Genomic DNA, 24,726 nt, shown 5'->3' on the forward strand with positions numbered 1-24,726 from the left:
TTTCGGCTTCTGCAGCCAAAAACAAATGAGTGCCGAGGCAGGATCAGCGCCATTTTGGCGGAGAGACCCCGGCCGGCACCAGACACGGAGATCGTCCCGGGGGGCGATCTCCGCCACTAGACACCACGGAACTGCTGCATACGGTAATCAGATGCAGCTGTCAACTTTGACAGCTGCATCTGATTACCTGATTAGCGGGCACAGCGATCGGACCGTGCCAGCTAATAGCCGCAGGTCCCGGGCTACATGCAGCACCTGGGACTGCGGCGGTTTAGAGCGGGGTCGCCGCGCTGCCACGTTCTAAACGCCCTTACCGACAACAGGGCGTAAATATACGTCACATGTACCCATAAGGTGTACCATTAAAAGTGTCAGTTTATTTTGCAAAAAAAAAAAAGCCCTCACATAACTCCATTGGCGGAAAAATAAAAATATTACTGCTCTTACAATATGCAAGACACAAACAGTATTTATAGTATAAATGCCATACACTATAAGAAAAGCTACATAAAATGGATATCACTGTAATCGTACCACCCTTCCTCCAGTGTAGACCTCCATAGGTTATATGATGCTGAGGTAAAAGATAATCCACTGGGGAACTAGCTACCCTGTGGGTTAAGTCCCATACATTCAAGTTCAACAAAGTGAGTAGGCTAGTGTAGTCAAGAGAGACTGTACAGGTCCCCATATACCTTATACTTTTCAGCCATCGTTGTAAGGTGTATGGGGCTCTCCAAACTGACCATTGACAGATTATGTCGGTGGAGATAAGAGTCAGGCAAAGGGGAAATCACTACCCGACCCCTTTGTTCTGAGAGAGAGTACAGGAAGGATGGGGAGAGGATGAAGGTGTATGGCCACCTTAACTAGAGATGATCGAACACCGGAAAAAGTTAGGTTCTATCGAACTTGAACCTTGTTGAACCTTCCGCATTTGATTCCCGATGCCTACCCATTCCGTGGGGAAGGAGGAGACAGCCCAAGTACTGCCTGGAATACTGGGATACAGCCTAGATAATGGGCTGTATTCCGGAATTCAAGGCGGTACTTGGGCTGTCTCCTCCTTCCCCACAGAATGGGTAGGCATCGGGAATCAAATGCGGAAGGTTCAACAAGGTTCGAGTTTGATAAAACCTAACTTTTTCCGGTGTTCGATCATCTCTAACCTTAACAAGCCAACTGGAAAAGAAGCTAACTGATAGTAATCTGATGAAGTGGATGATATAATATAGAAAACCCCAAATGCGTACATTTCTAATTCACTTGTATTGAAATTCTAAATTTATTAGCAATATTTGTTGCAAAAATGCAAATCATTGGTATCATCTTACCCGTACAAATATTACCATATCCCATACAGACTTCAGCAAAATACTGGCAGCCCGACACTGACGTAGTTGTTTATATTCCGGGATGCTGACTTCGAACAGGTCTGCTGTGTCCTGCAGTTTTCTCATCTCATCTTCCAACCTTGAAATATTTCTGTGGGTCTACAGAAAAGAATAGAGTCATTCTGTCAAAAAGATGCTGCATCTCAGTTGTGACAGTTTGTTTCCAAGAAGTGTGAATTATCTGCCGTTACACTTGACTAAGTCTTAGAAAGTGCTTGTACTGTATTTACAGGGGGATGATTCATTGCTTGGATTGCCGGAGTCCTACTTAACACTAACAGTTACAACACTGTCAAACGGTGGCTGAGAATTTCACAGACAGGTTCCGGATGAGTGGAAATAATTCAGATCTCACTTTTTCCGAGAGTATACAAAATCGGGTTTTGCCTAGTAGTAAGAAAATAGGTTGACTCTTTAATACTGGACACGGTACGTGCTTCATTTTTTTTTCCGCTTTGACATTAAACTTAGCAAAATTTGCTAAGATATTCAACAAAATGCATTCTATTCTTCTTCAGGCTCATGTCTATGTAAAACAGCACATGGACGTGTAACCTTTGAACTGGAACCTTACAAAGTCCATAACTATAATATAATTTTAGTGCATAAAAGTATAAGACAACTAAATTAAACAAGTACAGTACATCATGAATCTATAAAAGAAAAGCCATCTATAATAACCATATCTTATTTTATAGAATATAATGAGACGAACGACAATTAAGCTTAAAGCGACTCTGTACCCACAATCTGCCCACCCCAAACGGCTTGTACCTTCTTATAGCTGCTTTTAATCTAAGATCTGTCCTGGGGTCCTTTCGGCAGGTGATGCAGTTATTGTCCTATAAAACAACTTTTAAACTTGCAGCCCTGTGTCATATTGGCATGGCCTAGATTGTGTATGCATTAGGCTTGCACCGTCCATCCTCCCTTCCCTCTTCACTATTAGGAATGCCCCCAGGCAAGATTTCTCCTAATCATCACCTGTCTGAACACAGCATATGTGCTGGATAGTTAGGGCACATGTGCAGTGTTCAGACAAGTGATGAATAGGATAAATCCTGCCCAGTGGCATTCCTAATGGTGAAGAGGGTGGGAAGGAGGGACAGAGAGGCGGTGCAGGTCTAAGGCATAGACACTCTAGGCCACGCCAATTTGACACTGGGCTGCAAGTTCAAAAAGTTGTTTTTTTAGGACAATAACTGCATTACCTGCCAAACAGACCCCAGCACAGGTCTTGGATTAGAGCAGCTATGTGATGGTACAAGCGGTTTGGGGGGGGGGGGGGGACAGATTGTAGGAGCCGTCAATATACAGTATAATGTTAAGAAATACAGACATGAGCATATAGCTGATACAACAAAAAACAATTGATATCTTTCTCCTAGATTTGGCTATTTGCAAAGTTTTAAAATCTTTTAAAGCTCAAGAGTTGTCATGCTAAGTTGCAGCATGCAAGCCTCCCCTCTCCCTGCCCTGTATGATTAATGAATAAGGCTTGGTGATGGAAGCCAAATGCTGCAGTTCAATCATGCAGGGCACAAAGGGGTGCCCCCCCCCCCCCAAAGCAATCAGGGAAGTTGTGGCCAACCCAAAGTTTCCCCTTTACTTGGGTATAATGTGGCTGAGCCAAATCCACTAGAGTGTTGACCCACTTAGTTGTTGGTATAAGGTCTATATATGGACTATGAATTCCATATGCCCTAATATTGTAAATGGCCAGAGGTGTTCTTGTGATAACCCTTTACGAAAGATCTGTCAGGAAAAACGTCATTCAAATTGCAACCAGAAGTCAAAATCAACAAAATTTTTAAAATCTAATAACTGACTTCATTAAAGCCTATGGAAAAGAGGCCTAGTTGCACAAGTTGTAAAAAATTAGTTGCTGTTTTTTTGTTGTTGTTTTTTTTTTTTAATGTGCACAGGTGGACCCTTTTAATATAGCACATTATAGCTGTTTTAAAATATATTTTTTACCATTTTGTGCTTCATAGTGAATCTCCAACTTGTGGCAGGCAGTCATGGTCCTGATTTACTATTCCCTTACATCACAAGAACACATTTTCCGGTGCCAAGATAGCCAATTGTGTCACTTTACACATTTTTTTTTAATATATAATTTAATTAAATATTAAAGGAATAAAGGTTTATTCAAACCTCACTGGAGTACAACACGTTTTTTTTTTTGGGGGGGGGGGGTTATCACTAAACCACAATTTGCCCGAGACATGTGCGAAATTAGTAAATCTGGTAAACAAAAACCCAGATAAATAAATTTTCATTTATTGGGGGAGAAAAAAGACCTACAACAATAGTAAATCTTGGTCTTAGCAGGTGGTCAGGAACTATATATATATATATATATATATATATATATATATATATATACACATACATATATATATATATATATATATATATATATATATATATATATATATATATATATTGTGGGAATTAGCGTCACCAGAGGTAGGCACAAGCAGGCTTTGGATGCAACTAAAAAACGTTTATTGGTAACAAACCAGAAAAAAAATAGTCCAGCATGAGGCTTTTACAGCAGCCGTTCTAGCTTCAAACACAAAGCAGTTGACTTTCAGGAACATTAACAGAAAGCATATACACACCACCGTGTAGTTATGTCCTTATTCAGACCAGCAGTCTGTAGCAGCTCTGTTGCAGGGCTTCTCTCTCCAGCTCCTGTCTGCCAGATTCACTGTGGATCAACTCAATCAAACACTCTCAGCAGGTTGTCTCTCCACACCTCATGCACCAAGTCAGAGGCTTTTAAAAAACCCAGTAAAGCCTGGACCGGAATATGGGAACGGCCTCCCACCCACGCTACAGCCGTTCCAAGAAAGACAGCCCATTTTAGCCACACAGCAGCTATACTAAATAGCAAATGTCAGTAACCTATAGTTACTGACCACGAACTGCTGTCTTTCCCCCACAGAGTCCCAGGACCTCTGTGGCACATACATTGTAGTTCTCCTGCTGCAATTCAGATATGTGGAAAGTCTGGGATGTACAAGCGGACTGGCAACCCTGAATTCCCTGAAACTTCCATACAGAGCACAATAACCTGCTTGGCACATATCTACCTTCCACTATTTTTCCTGCTGGTTGCCTACATATCCCCCCCCTCTGCCCAAGGCCAGGAGACTGGGCACTTGATCCCATCAGACAATGGACCCTTGACAAGGCATCTGCATTTATATGATCTTTCCCTGCCCTGTGTTCTACTACAAACTTAAAGTCCTGTAATGCCAAGAACCACCTTGTCACCCTGGCATTATTACCTTTATTTCTATACATCCACTGTAATGGAGCATGATCTGACACCAATCTGAACTTCCTACCAGCCAGATAGTACCGCAAGGACTCCAGAGCCCACTTTATGGCCAGACATTCTCGTTCTACAATAGAATAATTCCTTTCGCAGGAAGTGAGCTTCCTGCTCAGATATGTAATGGGGTGCTCCTCTCCATTTACCTCCTGTGACATTACTGCGCCCAAACCCACTTCTGAGGCATCCGTCTGCACAATAAACTCTTTAGTAAAATCAGGGGCCACTAACACTGGTTGACTACAGAGGGCTTTTTTCAGGGCCTGAAACGACTTTTCTGCCTCCTCGGACCACTGAATCATTATTGCCTTTTTCCCTTTTGTTAGGTCTGTCAATGGTGCAGCTATGGAGGCAAAATTTGGCACAAACCTACGATAGTAGCCCACTATCCCTAGGAACGCCCTTACCTGTTTTTTCGTAAGAGGCTGGGGCCAACTCTGAATCGCTTCTACTTTGTTTATTTGGGGCCTTATTGTACCCTTACCAACAATATAGCCCAAATAGCGAGCCTCCTCTAAGCCAACAGCACACTTCTCAGGGTTAGCAGTAAACCCAGCTTCCCTGAGTGAATCAAGTACTGCCTGTACCTTGCTCAGATGGGATTCCCAGTCACTGCTAAAGACCACAATATCGTCTAAATAGGCCGCTGCGTACCTGGTATGAGGCTTCAAAACCTTGTCCATTGCTCTCTGAAAGGTAGCTGGGGCCCCTTGTAAACCAAACGGCATCCTAGTATACTGAAATAGCCCCTCTGGGGTGGAGAAGGCAGTTTTCTCCTTTGCCTCTTCTGAAAGGGGAATCTGCCAGTAACCTTTGGTGAGGTCGAGAGTAGTAATGTACCTGGCTGGCCCCAACCTTTCGATTAACTCATCCACCCTGGGCATGGGGTAGGAATCCCACTTAGAGACCTCGTTTAGTCTGCGGAAGTCATTACAGAATCGCCAGGTCCCATTTGGCTTAGGGACCAATACAATGGGGCTAGACCAACCGCTTTTGGACTCTTCAATAACCTGTAGGGCTAACATGCGCTTTACCTCATCAGAGACAGCTTGTCTCCGGGCCTCTGGAATTCGGTATGGCTTAACGTGTATTTTCACCCCAGGGTCGGTAATTACCTCATGTTGAACAACATCTGTAGTACCTGGAAGGTCGGTAAACATATCCCTATTACGCTGTAGTAACTCCCAAGCTTCCTGTTTTTGGGGTTTGGACAGGGCATCACCAATGGTAACCTTCCCAATATCTGAGTGAGTGTCAAGTTGGGATGTCAGGGACACTACCAAGGACTCTCTATCATGCCAAGGTTTAATTAAGTTTATGTGGTACAGTTGAATAGGTTTTCTTTTCCCTGGCTGATGGATTTTATAATTTACCTCTCCAACCTTCTCCATCACTTCATAAGGACCCTGCCACTTTGCTAGGAACTTACTCTCAACTGTGGGAACAAGCACCAGTACACGATCACCAGGGTTAAATTGTCTCACCCTAGCTGCCCTATTATATATCCTGCTCTGGGACTCCTGGGCCCTTTTCATGTGTTCCCTCACAATGGGCATAACACTGCTGATGCGATCCTGCATTTGGGTGACATGATCTATCACACTTCTGTAAGGGGTAGCCTCACTCTCCCAAGATTCTTTGGCAATATCTAGCAGACCCCTGGGGTGTCTCCCATATATCAATTCAAATGGGGAGAAGCCCGTGGAAGACTGAGGGACCTCCCGGATGGAGAACAGGAGGTATGGCAGCAGACAATCCCAGTCCCTCCCATCCTTTTCTACTACCTTTCTCAACATTCCTTTCAAGGTTTTATTGAACCTCTCTACTAAGCCGTCTGTTTGAGGATGATAAACAGAGGTTCTAAGCTGTTTAATTTTCAGCAGTTTACATAAGTCCTTCATCACCCTGGACATAAAAGGCGTACCTTGGTCAGTTAGAATTTCTTTTGGCAAGCCAGTCCTAGAAAAAATGTGAACTAACTCCCGGGCAATGCATTTTGAGGAGGTATTTCTCAGGGGAATGGCCTCAGGGTACCTGGTGGCATAGTCCAACACTACCAAAATATATTGGTGACCCCGGGCAGACTTTAGCAATGGGCCTACCAAATCCATCGCTATCCTCTCAAATGGTACTTCAATTATTGGTAGGGGGACTAAAGGGCTCCGGAAATGGGACATAGGAGCAGTTAATTGACACGTTGGGCAGGACCTACAAAACTTCACAATCTCCTGATAACAGCCTGGCCAATAAAACCTTTGCAGGACTCGCTCTTGTGTTTTTTCTGCCCCCAAGTGACCCCCTAGCACATGACTGTGTGCCATTTCTAGTACCATCCTCCTATAAGGCACTGGCACCAACAATTGCTCTATTAATTCTTCCCGTACCTTATTGACACGATACAACAAATTATTTTGGACAGAAAAGTGTGGAAACCTTTTCTCAGCATCAGGCTCTTGTGGAACCTCATTTAGTACTGTTACACTTTCCCAAGCATTTTTTTAGGGTGAGGTCTCGCAACTGAGCAGTTCCAAAATTCTCTCGTGATACCTCTAGTTCAGGAACGTTTTGCTCAGAAGTAGACATCTCACCCTCATCCCCAGCCAACACTGCTAAGGGAAAATTGTCCGGTATATTAGGGGTCACCCCTACTGCATCACTTTGGACATCTTCATCTAGGGGAATCGGACTGAGAGATTGGGGACACAAGACATTTTCAGACACACCTTGGGGCTGAGACCAGAGTTCCCAGAATAACGGAAAGTCCCGGCCCACAACCAGAGGATGTAGCAAGTCTTTCACCACACCCACCTCATGGTTTAGTGTCCCGCAGCCAGTCTCTATAGTCACTTTGGCAAGAGGATAGTGCTTAATGTCCCCATGAATGCAAACCACCCCCACCCGTTTTTCTGGAGATAACAGAACATGGGGAATAGAAGCTCTTAAGAGGGTGACCAGACTGCCAGAGTCCAACAGGGCGACAACACTGACCCCATTTACCCAAAGTTGGCTCTCTTGGGGGCCATGTTCATGCAGGGGTGTAGCGCTGCAAGCAGGATGGGCAAACATGGAGAGGCGACGGGTGGCACCACACTCCATTGGTTCCTCTTGCTGAGGACAGTGCGCTGCAATATGCCCCTGTTGCTGACACCTCCAACAACGTACCTCTGCTCGGCTACCCAAGGGGACTTTAAAGGGTGAGGGTACCTTTCCTGGGCCAACAAACCTTTCTCCTTTAGGTGTACCACCCTGAGTTGGTCGGCTGGCTCGGCTCTCCTGGTCAGCCGAGTAGGCTTTGGCATTTGTCCTCTGAAAGCGATCCCCGGAGCGCCCCATGGAGTGTTGGAGTTTACCTTCAGGCCCCAGATAGGTCTCTGCAGTGGTATAACGTTCCACTAAGGAAATCAGCTCATCCAGTGACTTGGGGTCTCCCTGGGAAACCCAGCGATTAATGTCTCTAGGAAGTCCACTTGTGTAGCGGTCCATAACGATCCGGTCAACAATTGCTGAGGGATCCAGAAACTCTGGTTGTAGCCACTTACGCACCAGGTGTAGCAGGTCAAACAACTGAGAGCGAGGCGGCTTATGTTTCTCAAACTGCCAATCATGGACTCTGCGAGCCCGAACTGCTAAGGTGACTCCCAGCCGGGCCATAATCTCAGCTTTAAGGAGGTCATAGTCCTTGGCTTGCTCTGCAGTCAAATCAAAGTATGCTTTTTGAGGCTCCCCAATCAAGTAAGGTGCCAGAACCTCAGTCCATACTGCAGCAGGGAGTTTTTCTCTTTCAGCAAGTCTCTCAAAAACTGCCAGATAAGCCTCTACATCATCGTCCTGGGTCATCTTTTGCAAGGCGCGTTGCACTGCCTTTTTCACATGTATGAGCCCAGATAAGTCCTCTGTCCTCTGAGCAGAAACATTGTCCCTGAGGACTGCAATTTGTTCCAGCAACAAACGATTTGTTTCTTTCTGGGCAGCATTGGCCTCCACCAGTTGCTTGCAGAGCTCCTCCATAGCAGGGGACTGGCTTGGCAGAGTTGCAGCAGCTTTTACCCAGGACATATGCTGATTACTGAATTCACCAAAATCATGCAGTTGTTACCATTAGCAACCAAATGCCCGCATCCTCCACCATGTGTGGGAATTAGCGTCACCAGAGGTAGGCACAAGCAGGCTTTGGATGCAACTAAAAAACGTTTATTGGTAACAAACCAGAAAAAAAATAGTCCAGCATGAGGCTTTTACAGCAGCCGTTCTAGCTTCAAACACAAAGCAGTTGACTTTCAGGAACATTAACAGAAAGCATATACACACCACCGTGTAGTTATGTCCTTATTCAGACCAGCAGTCTGTAGCAGCTCTGTTGCAGGGCTTCTCTCTCCAGCTCCTGTCTGCCAGATTCACTGTGGATCAACTCAATCAAACACTCTCAGCAGGTTGTCTCTCCACACCTCATGCACCAAGTCAGAGGCTTTTAAAAAACCCAGTAAAGCCTGGACCGGAATATGGGAACGGCCTCCCACCCACGCTACAGCCGTTCCAAGAAAGACAGCCCATTTTAGCCACACAGCAGCTATACTAAATAGCAAATGTCAGTAACCTATAGTTACTGACCACGAACTGCTGTCTTTCCCCCACAGAGTCCCAGGACCTCTGTGGCACATACATTGTAGTTCTCCTGCTGCAATTCAGATATGTGGAAAGTCTGGGATGTACAAGCGGACTGGCAACCCTGAATTCCCTGAAACTTCCATACAGAGCACAATAACCTGCTTGGCACATATCTACCTTCCACTATTTTTCCTGCTGGTTGCCTACAATATATATATGTATATATATATACACACACTCTAAAGGGATGTTCACACAAGTATGAAACATAGCTGTATTTTGAATCTAATATTGTGCTACATTAAAGGGGTACTCAGGAGAAAAAACTTATTTTTAAATCAACTGGTGTCGTAAAGTTATACAAATTTGTAAATTTTCTATATTCATAAAATCTTGTCTTCCAGTACTTATTAGCTGCTACATGTCCTGCAGAAAGTGGTATATTCTTTCCAGTCTTACACAGTGCTCTCTGCTACCATCTCTGTCTATGTCAGGAACTGTCCAGAGAAGTAGCAAATCCCCACAGAAAACTGTTCCTTAAATGGACAGAGCTGGCAGCAGAGAGCACTGTGTCAGACTGGAAAGAAGACACTACTTCCTGCAGGACATACAGCAGCTGATAAGTATTGGAAGGCTTGAGGTTTTTGAATAATGGAAGGCTTGAGGTTTTTGAATAAAAGTAATGAAGTAATTTACAAATATGTATACCTTTCTGACACCAGTTCCCTTTAAAAGTATATGGAAAAATGTCAGTTTCTGGGTTTTTTTTCTTTACAGACGGCTGTTTTTTTCACAGCACATTATTAGATTACAAAAATACAAAACTGCTACGTTGTACAAAATATTGTGAAAATCTAATAAAAAATATATTAAAAAAAAAATACAAAACAGCTGTGTTTTCTTTTTTACTGTCATTTTGTTGCTTTTATTTTACTGTGTGTGAATGTAGCTTAAAGATTGAGCAATGAATCTAAATAGATTTTGGAATTTAAGTTAAAAAAAAGAAAAGAAGAAAAAAAAAAAAAAAAAAAAAAGAAAAGAAATCCAGTGCTGTGGACTGTTTAGAATTTTTTTTAATAAAAACTAAGATAATAAATATCAATGGTGTCCATTTTCTCTTGTTATATGTTCAGGTTATTTACACTTTTTACCAAATTTTTTACATAATTTTAATTTACATAATTTTACATAATTTGTCTCCGCATAAAACATAAGCCGTACCTTATCCAAATGCCTGTATGGATCTTCGGCATCAAATTTGAAGATTATTTCATTTTTAAAACGATTTCGAAATTCGTGCTGCTTAACCTGGATGGGAAGAGGAGAAAAAAAAAGTCTCGGTGACAAAGTCTATCATCACTGTATCTCCCAATTTTATTCATTACAGAAATTTTTGCATTTTGTAAATCAAATATTTTTTTTTTCTCTTGACATAGGTTAAAAATCATTGGGAAACTAATTAGATTTTAATGACATGGATCTGGCGGGTAATACTCTCCGACAGAATGAAAACATTTAAAATCTATATTTTTGATCTTAGGAGAGTTATGCAGTGTTTGAATTGGAAAAAGATTAGACATAATTGAAGATAAAAGACACGCGGGCTTCACTAGCATTTTACTGAAGTGGGCTTTAAATTATCAGATCCATCCAGAGTGCATTACCAAGAAACATTGAATTGTTATCTTTAGACACCCTTTTTTTCTAAGAGTTTACAATTTCTCAGTTCAGTGAAGCTTAGCTGCAGCCTGTTATCGGAACAAAAAGAGAAAAATCATTTGCTTCAGAGAACAGAACTGATCTCACCTCGAAAAGGACACATTTCCTCCTGATAACAGATACTTCATTTGCCTGCAGAGGAGACACTTCATGCTTTACTATGAATGCAATCTTCTTCAGATTTTTCCACCTCTCTGGCAATTCCTAAGAATGAAAAAAAAGCGAGATAGTTTACCTCTAGTCTATTCTACACTCGGAATCGATAATGTAGGCTGGAGATTACAGCAGTATAGGCCATAGATCGGGGGGGAAAAAAGGGAAAAAATGTTTTAAAAAATTGTTTTGTTTTTTTTATTTATATCTTTTTTAAATTTTTTTTTTTTTATTATGTTTTAGGGTGGGTATTTCTCTTAAAGGGGTCATCCAGCGCCACAAAAACATGGTCACTTTTTCCAGAGAAAACACGACTGTTGTCTCCAGTTCAGGTGCGGTTTGCAATTAAGCTCCTTACTTCAATGGAACTGAATTACAAAACCTGCACCCAAACTGGAGACAAGAGTGGGGCTGTCTCTGAAGCAAAGTGGCCATGTTTTTGTAGCGCTGGATAACCTGTACAAAGCTTTGGCTGTCCAGGCATGATGGGAATTGTAGTTTCGCAACAGCTGGAGGGTTGCAGGTTCAACATCCCTGTTTTTAAGGAATGAGCTCTCAGAAGAAGTTTTTATATATTTTATGTTGCTTTGATTTTTTTTAAAAATACTGAAATTTTTCAGTTTATCACACTGGTTACTGAACCCTACAATAGGCTGATACTTCCTGTACAAAATTACAGCAAAAGGTGACAACAATAGAGAAGACAATAGCATGTCCGCTTTTCCCCTCCCTCTGGAATGACCTTTGTACAGGTCTCAGAGGTCACAGAGCATGCTTATGAAGATGTTCCTGGCGTCTATGTCCATGAGGCTTACCGTAAAGCATGTTAATACATGCTATTAGAAACATCTGTTAGAAATCATCACACAAATGCTATACAAGTTACCACAGTACAGAAAAATAAAAAATATATGTATAATTCTGCATCCGTTAGCATCCATGCGATATGTACTATGTTATACACTATGTTATGCTATGTTATAAACTAAACATTAGAACATTTTAGCTATAGGGGTGAACTTCAAAAGAGCCCAAGATGGCACCATCTTTATAATAATAGGATTTCTGTATGACGTTGATGTATGAAATTCAATGTAACATTATCAATGCATACATGTCTGTTGGAGTTAAGTTTTTGCTCTTATTTCTGTTTGGCTACAGATGATTTAGGGAAGAGTATGATGTGTTCTGTATTGTATTCACATTATGTAGTCATGAGCTTGTACTCAGAAGTAGATGCAGACAAGCTTGTCTATTTCTTATGCAGAACGAGCAGTTATCCTTGAGAAAGCATACCTTAAAATATACAAAAAGACACCTTGATGAAAGGTGTAGAAATATATAATGTATTTCCTTTTATAATAAATTCTACTAAAGTACATGTACAATTTATGTCAAGTACAAGGCTGTGATAGGTGTGACACCTTTTATTGTGTATGCAATTGACAATGTGTAGAACTACAAAATAACATTTTGGTAAAGCAACATAAAGTGAATGTAATATGACAAAAATGGTGCATTAGGTTTTTTTGTTGTATGACCTTGAGGCTATGTTCATACATAGTATTTTGTCAGTAATCCAGTTAGTATTTTTGGCACAAACCAGGAGTGGAACTAACAGAGAAAAAGAAGAATTGAATGATTTGCCCTTCTTCTGTGTTTTGATCCACTCTTTGTTTTGAATAAAAAATACTTATCAAAATACTATCTGTAAATATAGTATATATATATAATTCTTTTTTAATTAATTTTCAATAAAATTATTTTTACACAAGTATAACAATCCTTCGCAGAATATAATTTCAAATCATATCAGCTTCCTGAAGTATACAAGATACACAGCTGTGTCTGCTCCGTACCATGATATATTCTGAGCCCTTCCTGGAGATATATCTGGCTAGTCCTGTGTTTTAAGACTCTTAAATGAGGCTCCACTGGCTCTATTTTGCACTCTGGTGTTTCCCATGGAGCAATGCACTTAGGATTTCACTGCATTGAGCGCTTTAACCAGCAGCAGACAGTGTTATCTTTGGTCTCCCTCAGATCAGTGACCTGTTTCCCGCATGGCTCTATGAGGCATTGCTCCCACCTAGGAAGAATCCTGCTCCACACTGATGAGGGGCAGCACCCTGAAACAGCTGTCTGTGGTTGGATACCTGGCCTTGGCTTTTCCCTTGTCATTACATTGCCTTATAGGGCCACCTAATATGATGGTTTTGGTGGTTTCCCTACAGGAGCCACCCCTTGACTGGATTTTTCCTGGAGGGATATCTGGCTTGTCCTGTGTTTCCAGACTCTTAAATGAGGCTCTGCTGGCTCTTTTTTGCACTCTTGTGTTTCCCAGGGAGCAATGCACCTAGGATTTCACTGCATTGAGCACTTTAACCCGCAGCTGAAAGTTTTATCTTTGGCTGGTCTCCCTGAGATCAGTGATCTGTTTCCCGCTTGATAAATTGATGGTAGGCATTCAAATACATGTATCCACTGAAAATACGACATCTCAAGGAACGTGGCAGCATACAACACCACAGGCTCCTGCAAAGGCATATATATCAGATGACTATTTCCCTGCACGAAGGTTTTGTTAATGAAAAAAGAAAACCCCTAAACATCCCCCTTGTTCTCCACCCCACTCCAAGTCGGTTCCCAAACAAAGCTTCTTGACCTTACTATCCAAAATTACTAGTAACAACTCATCTTTGTACAATCGGTAGCTTCAGCTTACCCAATGCGCCTGCCAGATCACCCTTTAAGAACCATTCTGTAACCCTGGATGGCTTTACAACCTCCACGATCTTTGAGGGTACCTATAAAGGTTTTCCATTTACCCATGAATGATTTCACCCTCCTATCTTGTTCAGCCTCTATTTGGTCCATCTTAAGAAAATACTTTATCTGACCCAGGACCTCCGGCACAGAAGGAAGAGAAGGTTGTAACCATTTGGCATCTCTTTGCTACTAATATAAACATGTTAGTAAGGTGAGTCATTGGTTCATCATCAGATATATGTAGTATGATGACTCGAGGATCTATGAACAATTATTGGTGTAATTTCCATTGTATAAGACGATCTAATGATTCCCAAAACATTTTTGATCTTGTTGCATGTCGTGAACATAGCTTTAATGCATATGCTGCTTATATAATGCCCAGCCATAGGGTTCTACAGATTAAAGCTATGTTCACACACCGTCTTTTTTTGCCCAGCTTATCTCTACAAGGACAAAGGGGTCAGGCAGTGAGTTTCCATCATGCCTAATCCCTATAGATCGAATGCCGAACCTAATGTTAGTAATGGGTAAAAGTCCTGACAAAAGTATAAGGTATATAGTGACCTTTATTTACATGATAGAAAAGATCGTAACAACCAGTCTACATTAAGTGGCATTTCAGACAAATTTCAGCCATTGTCAAACATACAGGGTGGTCCAAAAGTAGGTGGACAGTATGTGTAATAGGGTTATAAACTTCGGTGATTTATCAAACATGGTGTAAAGTGAAACTGGCTCAGTTGCCCCTAGCAACCAATCAGATTCCACCTTTCATTCCTCACAGACTTTTTGGAAAATGAAAGGTGGAATCTGATTGGTTGCTAGGGGCAACTGAGCCAGTTTCACTTTACACCATGTTTGATAAATCTTCCCCTTCATAAACCTATTACACATACTGTCCACCTACTTGTGGCCCACCCTGTATATATACTTTTGTTGTCCATCAACATGAACTGTAATTTTAGCAAAAATTCTTGGAAGTAAATATTCAAAGCTCATCTTTTATCACTAAAACATGCATAGTATTTTATTGGCTCCTGGGTTGAGACTGTTGATGTGGTGTTGCACAGTTTTTTGCCTTTTTTTCCGCTAAATCTTTGTTTTAGGCTCAGAAATTCGGGATATTATTCCTTTTCTAATCTGTACTTAAAAAAAACAACCCTCATGTATAGCAAACATACAGCTCACTGATCCAGAAATGAGTGAGAAACCCATTGTTTAAGGGATTTGCGGTTGAAGCGAGCTATGCAAATATCAATTCATGCTTTATTTAAAAGTCAATGTGTAGGTTCCGATTTGGCAATACAGCTGGTAGTTTACCAACTATATACCTAGAAATTACATTTAAATAGTAAAATTAAATAGCAAATTGGGAAAATTTACTTAAACTGTTAAGACAATGTAAACTTAAAAATAGAAGGTTGCTTTGCTGATTTTTAATAAATTTGGTGCATCTGTAGACTGTCCAGTTCAGGTATGGAGAACCTACAGCCCTCCAGATTAGGGATGGTCCGAACCAAGTTCGTACGGAGTTCGTACGAACCCGAACCATCCGCAATGATTACCGCTGTCTGCCCGCTCCGTCCAGCGGGCGGATCCAGCGGGAGGAACACCTGGAAAACTGGGATACAGCCATAGCCATAGGCTGTATCCCAGTTTTCCAGGCGTTCCTCCCGCTGTATCCGCCCGCTGCACGGAGCGGGCAGACAGCGGTAATCCGATACCGAGCGTTCGGGTTCATACGAACCCGAACCTCGGCGGTTTCGGACCATCCTTACTCCAGATGTTGCAAAAGTAAAAATTTTAACATGCCAAAGGCTGTCCAGGCATGGTGGGAGTTGTAGTTTTATAACAGCCGAGGGGCCATAGGTTCACCACCCCTGGTCTAGTCTAAGGGCCCTATCACATGGGACGATCATCATGCGGAAAATCGTTACAGTGTTTGAATTTGAACGATAATCAATCTGTGTAATTCAAGGTAATGATCAAAATCGTTTGTGTGTTGTTGATCGTTCATTTAGATCTGACCCTAAAATCATTGTTAATCGTTCCCTAATAATTCGCTGTAATTTCACATTTGTTCACCGTTAATCCGCATTTGTTCACTAATTGTTCAGTGTAATTCCAAAAAGTTCCTTCTTTTGCTGGGATTAGATGGAGTAAACGATTGTTGTTACAATCATAACTAACGACTATCGTTCTGTGTAAGATGGTGAACGATTTCAGGTTTATGATAAACAATCTCGTTTGCAATCGTTTATCGTTAAGCCTTAAAAATCATTTAGTCTAATAGGACCCTAAGTTTACACCACCTGTTACCTCTTTACCACGTTTAGGTGAATATAGGCCACTGATATTTCCATATAAGCCCTACCTCACTTTTAAAGGAGACGTCCGGCGAAAATTTTTATTAAAGTATTGTATTGCCCCCCAAAACTTCAAAAACTTCAAAAAATCACCAATATACACTTATTACGGGAAATGCTTATAAAGTGCTTTTTTCTCTGCACTTACTACTGCATCAAGGCTTCACTTCCTGTATAACATGGTGATGTCCCGACCTGACTCCCAGAGCTGATTTCCTAGAGCTGGCCACTAATAGGACACCGCAACAGATTATAATATGGGCGGTCTTCTGGGCCGCCCATACTATCATCTGGTGTGATGTGCGCCGGGAACCTGTCACCCCTGGACGGCTTCCGGACCCACCCTACCCCTGGATATGGCCCCTATACTTATGCCATCCTTCCGGTCCCGCTCCTGATGTCGATCCTGCTGAGGAGATACAGCAGGCCGCTCATCTGCACGTACGACCATTTCTCCGTGGTGGGATCGACATCAGGAGTGGGACTGGAAGGATGGCATACGTATAGGGGCCGTATGCAGGGGTAGGGTGGATTCGGGAGCCGTCCAGGGGTGAGCGGTTCAGGCCGCAGACAGATCCGGCTCCTCCCCCTCCTCTCCTACTACATGAGGACTATTGTGGGAGGGCTGGTTACTACAGGAGGGCTATTGTGGGGGGCTGGCTACTACATGGGGCACTATTGTGGGAAGGCTGGCTACTGCATGGGGACTATTGTGGGAGGGCTGGCTACTATATGGGGCACTATTGTGGGAGGTCTGGCTACTGCATGAGGGCTATTGTGGGAGGGCTGGCTACTACACGGGGACTATTGTGGGAAGGCTGGCTACTGCATGGGGACTATTGTGGGAGGGCTGGCTACTACATGGGGACTATTGTGGGAGGGCTGGCTACTGCATGAGGGCTATTGTGGGAGGGCTAGCTACTACATGGGGACTATTGTGGGAGGCTGGCTACTGTATGGGGACTATTGTGGGAGGGCTGGCTACTGCATGGGGACTATTGTGGGAGGGCTGGCTACTACATGGGGACTATTGTGGGAGGCTGGCTACTGCATGGGGACTATTGTAGGAGGGCTGGCTACTGCATGGGGACTATTGTGGGAGGCTGGACACTGCATGGGGCACTATTGTGGGAAGCTGGCTACTACATGGGGACTATTGTGGAAGGCTGGACACTGCATGGGGACTATTGTGGGAGGGCTGGCTGGCTACTGCATGAGGGCTATTGTGGGAGGCTGGACACTGCATGGGGACTATTGTGGGAGGCTGGCTACTACATGGGGACTAATGTGGGAGGGCTGGCTACTACATGGGGACTATTGTGGGAGACTGGACACTGCATTGGGCACTATTGTGGGAAGCTGGCTACTTTATGGGGCACCATTGTGGGGATTTATTATATCATTTATCGTAGTGCAAAGTGCTTGGTGACGCACACTGCTTCTGACAGTGCCAGGAGCGCTGCACACCACTCGCTGCAAGCAGATAAGCTGCTTGTGTGCTTCAATGAATATCAAGGTTGGCCTGCGAGTTTGTCCAAGTTTTTAATTTTAGCCCACTGTCTATTTGAGTTTGACACCCCTGGCTTAGAGCCACAATTATCATAGATGCCCTTGTACAGACTCCAGGCAAATGGAAGTATTACAGTTCTGCGCAGTAGCCATATATCAAAGATGTCACTGTCAACAGAGATCCCACCAATTTCTTCTATATACACAAACCCTTGGCTGATTGTTTATGTTTTCTAAATGGACAGAGGAGGATTAAATCGACAGTACCTTACCTGCCGGAATACAAAATAACTAGGACGACTGAAATCCAAACTGCTCAATCATCTCTTTCTCTTGACTTTATCTGTCTACTGGAAGGCTTATGGGACTGCTCATGATAGTGGAGTGAAGTAGCAGTGACCATACAAAGCATCAATGACAGTTTTACTCAGAACCTCCCCAAAGAATAAGGGGTTCCAGTAGTCAGACCCCCACTGATTAATTGTAGTCTTTGGATAATGCCCGGCCAGGTATAGAAACTCAAAATAGGCAGCTGAATCCAGCCAAAGCATACCACTAAGAATTGCAGTTCCAAAAACAGTCCCTGAAACATTTTCTAAATTTATGTGGTGCATGTTTTCAGGGGCACAAGTGGACCACAAGATATGGTGCACTGAAATGGCAAAAAGTGAATTCTCCCTTTGCGTGTGCTTAGGTTCTGGAAAAACCCCTGTGGGTATGGGGTCAGAATGCTCACTATACCCTTACATGAACTCTTGGAGGAGTGCAGTTTGCTAAATGGAGTCACTTGTCAGGGTTCCCACTGTATTGGTTCCTCAGGGGTTGTGAATATGTTCCCACTGTATTGGTTCCTCAGGGGTTGGTTCCTCAGGAGTTGTGAAAATCTATATTAAAAATCCTTCTCTTCTTAGTACTGATGTGTTGAAACAGCAGTATATGGTCATAGATAGGGTATGACCATATACTGCTAAAGAAAAAGTGTGTAACAAACTATGAGGTGCATGTGCTTCTGTGTTTCATGTGAAATTAGTAATTTTGAATTTAAATGAACAAAAATGTAACAAAAACGGCCTAAAATATTACAGATAAATATTATTTACAAATTTCCAAACAAATGAACTGTTTAAATTTCGAATGTTTTCTTTAATTCACGGTTGTGAATACTTTTAGGGGTGCAGTTCTTTTATGGCTATGTTCACACTGCGTATGAATCCGTCCGTAGATCGTACGCTGCTGTACATGTGCGGCTGAAACTAGGGGCACGGGAAAAATAGACATGTGACCGGATGCTTACGCACCGCGAACATACGCCCGCAGTACAGTTATGCTTCCCTAGCTTGTTTCGAAGCGATCTGAGGCAGGTCATTTACTTGGAAATCTTCGCCCAGCCCCGTAAACCACACAGAACCTTTTGGATCGAAAAATCAAGTTCAATTTGGCTGAAATAAGTACTTCGTACGGGACCGCATGGAAATCCACGGCCGTGAGTTTCAACATTTCCGTCCTCAAACAATGGTCTTGTTCATTTTTCACGGCGCCGTATACGATCCGGCCGTAAGCTCATACGTAGTGTGCACTGTTCGGGCGTATATCGTATACTTTCAAGCGAACCCATCAACCTCAAAACTACGTGCATATATTCGCAGTTCGAACTACGGACGGATTCATACGCAGTGTGGACATAGCCTTAAATCGGATGATTTATGGGGGGTTCTAGCATGAAAGCCTCTCAAATCTATGTCAAAAAGCAACTGCTCCCCTGAAAAAAAAAAAAGTGATGTTGGAAATTTTCAAGAAAATGTAAAAATTTGCTGCTAAACTTATGAGCCCTCTAACGTTCTTAAAAAAAAAAAAAAGATGGCAACATAAAGTAGACATATTGTAAATGGGAATTATTAACCCATTTATGTGGCATGGCAATCTTTCTGACAAGCAGAGAATTTCTGAAAATAATTTTTCAAAAGTTTCACAAAATTTTGGAGTTATTTACAATTAATAATTGAATATAGTGACCAAAATTTACCACTCATATAAACTACAATGTATCACATTAAAAAACAATATCAAAATCACTATGTTCACCAGTTATTACCACATAAAGACAGGTCAGATTTAATAAATAGAGTTCTGTCCAGAAGGCCAAAATCAGTGTCCTTAAGGGGTTAAAAAAAAAATTTTTTTTAAATTATTATTTCAATTTTTCTTGCAAGATCTGCAATTTTCGTCCGATACCTTTTGTGATTTGCATTTGGCATTCGATTGAAGGTGAATACAAATGAGACGGTACAATTTTGCAGGGGGAGAGAAAGACAGGGAATCATCATCCTGGAAATTCAGCCTTTTGAAAGAATATTACCATAGCGAAACATGTTTTCACGGGAGGCATTTAATCGCTATGACAGAGATCTGAATTCAAAAGCAAGTAATGAGTTTCAAAGGTCAGTCACTAAGTTAGCCGCACAGCATAGGTCTGTATATTTGCTAAGAAATTAGACATCAAAAACCTTCCTCCCTTGCCACAAAAAAACGCTTTACACAAGGCTTAACTCAGTAGTAAAATTGAGCCCATACAATTTCAAGCAATTTGAAATAATTAGTAAAATAACCCCGACTCCTAATGAGGTATTCTTCTCCTCTCCGGGGCTAGCTACTGTTTGTGCCCATGGGTTGCGATATTTAGGCGAGGGAATTTTAATGCTTGTTTTACATGTGAATTTTCTGCTTAGCTGGTTTCCATATCATTTGAAATTTGTCCATCATGTTTCGTGATGAAAAAGAAAAAAAAAAAAGTGACATTTTAAAAGTGTTGAATGTATTGTCGCCAACTTAAAATACAAGAGAAACGTTTGAGACGAGCTGGAGATTGAAGAAAAGGGCATTTGGAATAAATACACTTTGGATCACACTGAGAATATGAATGATTTCGAGGGGTTTTGTATAGTAACTGTATCTTGAAGGATTTAATTTTTATTTCTGGGTAGGATTGACATATGTTCTGCCATTAAAAGAAAATGACTATTTTTGTGACAGTGTATCGGCACGTATAATTAACAAATGTCTATAATTTCTCGGAACAATTAAAGGGCTGCTCCACTAGGCCTCCTATATAGAGCGGCATTGCCTACTGATCATAATAACATGTTGAATTTTTACAAACAAATAACAAAAAAATTTATTCACCTCCCGGTTTAGGTTCACGTTTTCGGTGCAGGAATGCCATGAGAAATTGTACCTCTTAGAATTGCATTAATTCAGACACAAAATTAAATCAGCTTTGCTTTCAAAGTTTAAAGAGAACTTGTCGTATTGAGGCTATGTTCCCATTTGGGAAAGGCGGCTGTCTCGTAGTAAAAAAAGCCCCTAATAAAGATCATGCTTGTTAGTAGTGGCCGTCTATATTACCCTGCTACGTTCCCAAAGTGGGAACATTGCCTTAAAGGGCAGTCCAGTCTACAAGCACCATGCTATAGAGTGGGAGCTAGGCAGATTCATATATATTTTTGTGGAAAAAGTTCCAGAAGAGAACTTCCAGAAGTCTATGATCATTTCATTCTAAATGGTCATATAAGCAGTCCTATTCAGTCACTGCCCACTCATTAGGACCACCCACTTGACTACTACAATAGGACCGCCCGCTTGACATTTCCTATGAAACTATATATCAAACTGCTCAGCTAGTCCTGCTCTATAACATCATGCCTGCAGATTAGACTGCATTTTTTAGTGTGAAGAGTTCCCAAACTAGACAACCTGAAGTGTAACCATGAATTCAATGTGGATGGGCGCCACATTCCTCTTATATTGGCGGCTGCAGAAATGTGTGGCTACCTGCAAGCATACCAGAATTTTTGCTGTGGGGGGGGGGGGGGGGATCTTCCGGACCTGCAGCGATCAGCTCAGAGAATGTTACAGTCAGCTATCCCTAGCCCAAAAATGGCTGCTCTCTGGCACCAATAGAACAACCTGACAATATATATCTCAGAGAAAAACAGTTGGAGGCTTAAAAAATCTCAACCTAGCCATGATTTTTGTTGATGTCCTGCTGCTGGCAAAAATTATTTTACAACAAGCGCAGCGAAAGAATTTTTGGCAGTGCCAGGATATATACCCAGGTACCTTTTTTTCTTTTCTACACTGTATGAAACCATGGACCCTGACACTGGTAGTGTCCTGTTTCCTGGGTCCTTTGGCCGGCAGCCATCATCTGAAGCTACAAGCTACCTCAAAGTGGAGTGATACGCATAAAGCCCAAGGGGCTTAAAGGTGGGAGTCCACCTATACTTTTATCTTACACATCTGCACGTAACAGAATTACATGAGGCGCCATCCTCCCGCTCTCTTTTTTTCTTCTTGACTTATTTCTAGCCATGATTTTGTCTGACAAAAAGTTGACAACATCTGAAGGCCACACAAATTGTTGGTCAACTCCTTTGACATTAAAGCGAATCTATGTCAAAAAGAAGGGGCCTAGAGTTGACTATGTAATGCGCCAAGAATAGGCTGCATGGCCTAATGCAGGCTGGGGTGTTAATTGCATAGAGAGCATAGGAGAGAAGCTCCAGTTGTCTCCAGTTCAGGTGCAGTTTGCAATTAAGCTCCATTTACTTCAATGGAACTGAGTTTCAAAGCCCCACCCAATCTGGAGACAACAGTAGGGGGAAAGTGGCCATGTTTTTGTAGCGCTGGATAACCCCTTTAACCCCTAGATGACCCAGGGCGTATAGTTACGCCATGGAAGTCTGTCCCCAGACGACCTAGGGCGTAACTGTACGCCCTGGGTGTTTCTCCCGCTATGAAGCGTGCTCCGGAGCGGAGCGCGCTTCATAGCAAGTGGGGGCCGGCTGCAGTGAGCAGCCGGGACCTCACCGGTAATGACACGCTGCAGCGATCGCGCTGCCGCGTGTCATTAACTCCTTAAACGCCGCGATCGCGGCGTTTAAGTGTAAGTGACAGGGGGAGTCCCCTGTCACTTACCGATCGGGACCCCCGCAGTGTGACTGCGGGGGTCCCGATCGGTAAAACGGACTGCCGGAGGTCTCTCACCTGCCTCCGTGCGGTCCGATCGGTGATCTGCTACACTGAGCCTGCACAGGCAGGCTCAATGAGCAGATCGCCGATAACACTGATCAATGCTGTGCCTATGGCATAGCAATCATCAGTGTAGAAATCAGACTAATGTATGTACAAGTCCCCCAAAGGGACTTCAAATGTGTAAAAAAAAAAAAAGTTAAAAACACCAATACACTACCCCAAAACCCCTCCCCCAATAAAAGTTGAAATCACCCCCCTTTCCCATTATATAAATAAAACATATAAAAATAAATAAACAAATAAACATATAATATACCGTAGCGTGCGTAATTGTCCGATCTATTAAAATATAACAAGCGTCATTGCGAACGGTAAACGGCGTACACGAAAAGAGGGAAAAAAGTGCGCGGATTACCGATTTTATGTTACATTATATATAAAAAAAAAAATAATAAAAAGTGATCAAAACGTCCGATCTTCACAAATATGGTATTAATAAAAACTAGAGATCATGGCGGAAAAAATGACACCCCATACAGCCCCGTAGATGAAAAAATAAAACCGTTATAAGTGTCACAATAGGCCCATTTTATTAATATTTAATTGCCAAAAAAAAGGATTTCATTTAAAAAAATTTATAACATTAGAGAATCTGTGTAAACCTGCATATGGTTGTGTTCGGACTGACCTATTGAATAATAGTATCATGTCGCTTTTACCATATAGTGCATTACGTAGACACAGGAACCCCCCAAACGTTACCATATTGCATTCTTTTTTGCAATTTCACCAATTTATATCTTCATAAATAATATATTTGGAATTCCATCATACATGTTATGGTAAAATGAAAGACGCCATTACAAAGTACAACTATTCCTGTAACAAACAAGCACTTACATGGCCTGTAGATAGAAAACTGAGAGTGCTAGAGCTCTTAGAAGGGGAGGAGGGAAAAACTGAAAAACACTAAGATCAAAATTTGCGCGGTCCACTGGGTCATTTTGGGCCTGGTCCTCAAAGGGTTAAGCGCAGCAGGTCTAGGGCAGAGGAACACAGGGCCCTGTCTTGCTGACACTGTTGTTTCTGAAATAAAATTAGAGATGAGCGAATATACAGTAATAACGAAGCGAATTGCTTTGTTAGCTCAGCAGTTGGCTTATAAGCCTGCTGCCTTTTAGCTCAGTGTCACTCTGCTCCAGGTATCGTAAAAAGCTGGATCCAGTCCTGGAAAACTGGGAGAAGTTTCCCAGGACTGGATGCAGCTTTTTCAGGCACCCGGGGAGGATCGGCACAGAGTATAAAGGAAGCAGGCTGAAGAGCCGACTGCCGAGCTAACGAATCGCTTCGCTTTGTCATTACTGTAAATTCGCTCATCTCTAATGAAAATGGTATTTTTATGAAAATAACAGCACAAAAACAGTTTTTATAAGTATGCCTGTCGATCTTTTTTTACAACCTGCACAATGGTAGCAGCAGCTTTGTATGGGTTGGTGGTGGGATAGAGATAAATAGACAATTGTTCATCTGCTAGGAAGCAAGCCTTGTCACTTACCTCTAGCTGTGTATGGATATGGTCAGGTAGTTGCTGTCCATAAGTTCGCAGCAGCTCGACTGTGGACTTTAGATATCTGAAATGCTCCTCAGTGGACGGTCTATCACGAATTGCCATCAGATGACCCATAGTTTCTACAAGCACATCATAGTCCTCTCTCTTCACTCTCTTGGACAATCCTTTCTCGGTATGTTTTATAAATTCATAAAGTTCATTAACACTAGGCATGAAATAAAGAAATAACAGTCATATAATTTTATTTTTTTAATTAGTTAA

General features: G+C 42.2%; 1 protein-coding gene across 1 annotated transcript in view; it reads right to left on the bottom strand.

The window, feature by feature from the left end:
* Positions 1-24,726, bottom strand: part of LOC138800850 (dynein axonemal heavy chain 11-like) — a 268,385-nt gene that overhangs the window by 222,259 nt on the left and 21,400 nt on the right. The window contains exons 7-10 of the mRNA XM_069982946.1: positions 24,451-24,670; positions 11,152-11,268; positions 10,567-10,653; positions 1,335-1,493 (exon numbers count right to left, since the gene is read on the bottom strand). Of these exons, the coding sequence (XP_069839047.1) occupies positions 1,335-1,493; positions 10,567-10,653; positions 11,152-11,268; positions 24,451-24,670 (583 nt within the window). The remainder of the gene's footprint in view (positions 1-1,334; positions 1,494-10,566; positions 10,654-11,151; positions 11,269-24,450; positions 24,671-24,726) is intronic.

The sequence above is a fragment of the Dendropsophus ebraccatus genome, chromosome 9, assembly GCF_027789765.1.
Source record: "Dendropsophus ebraccatus isolate aDenEbr1 chromosome 9, aDenEbr1.pat, whole genome shotgun sequence".
Taxonomy (NCBI): Eukaryota; Metazoa; Chordata; class Amphibia; order Anura; family Hylidae; genus Dendropsophus; species Dendropsophus ebraccatus.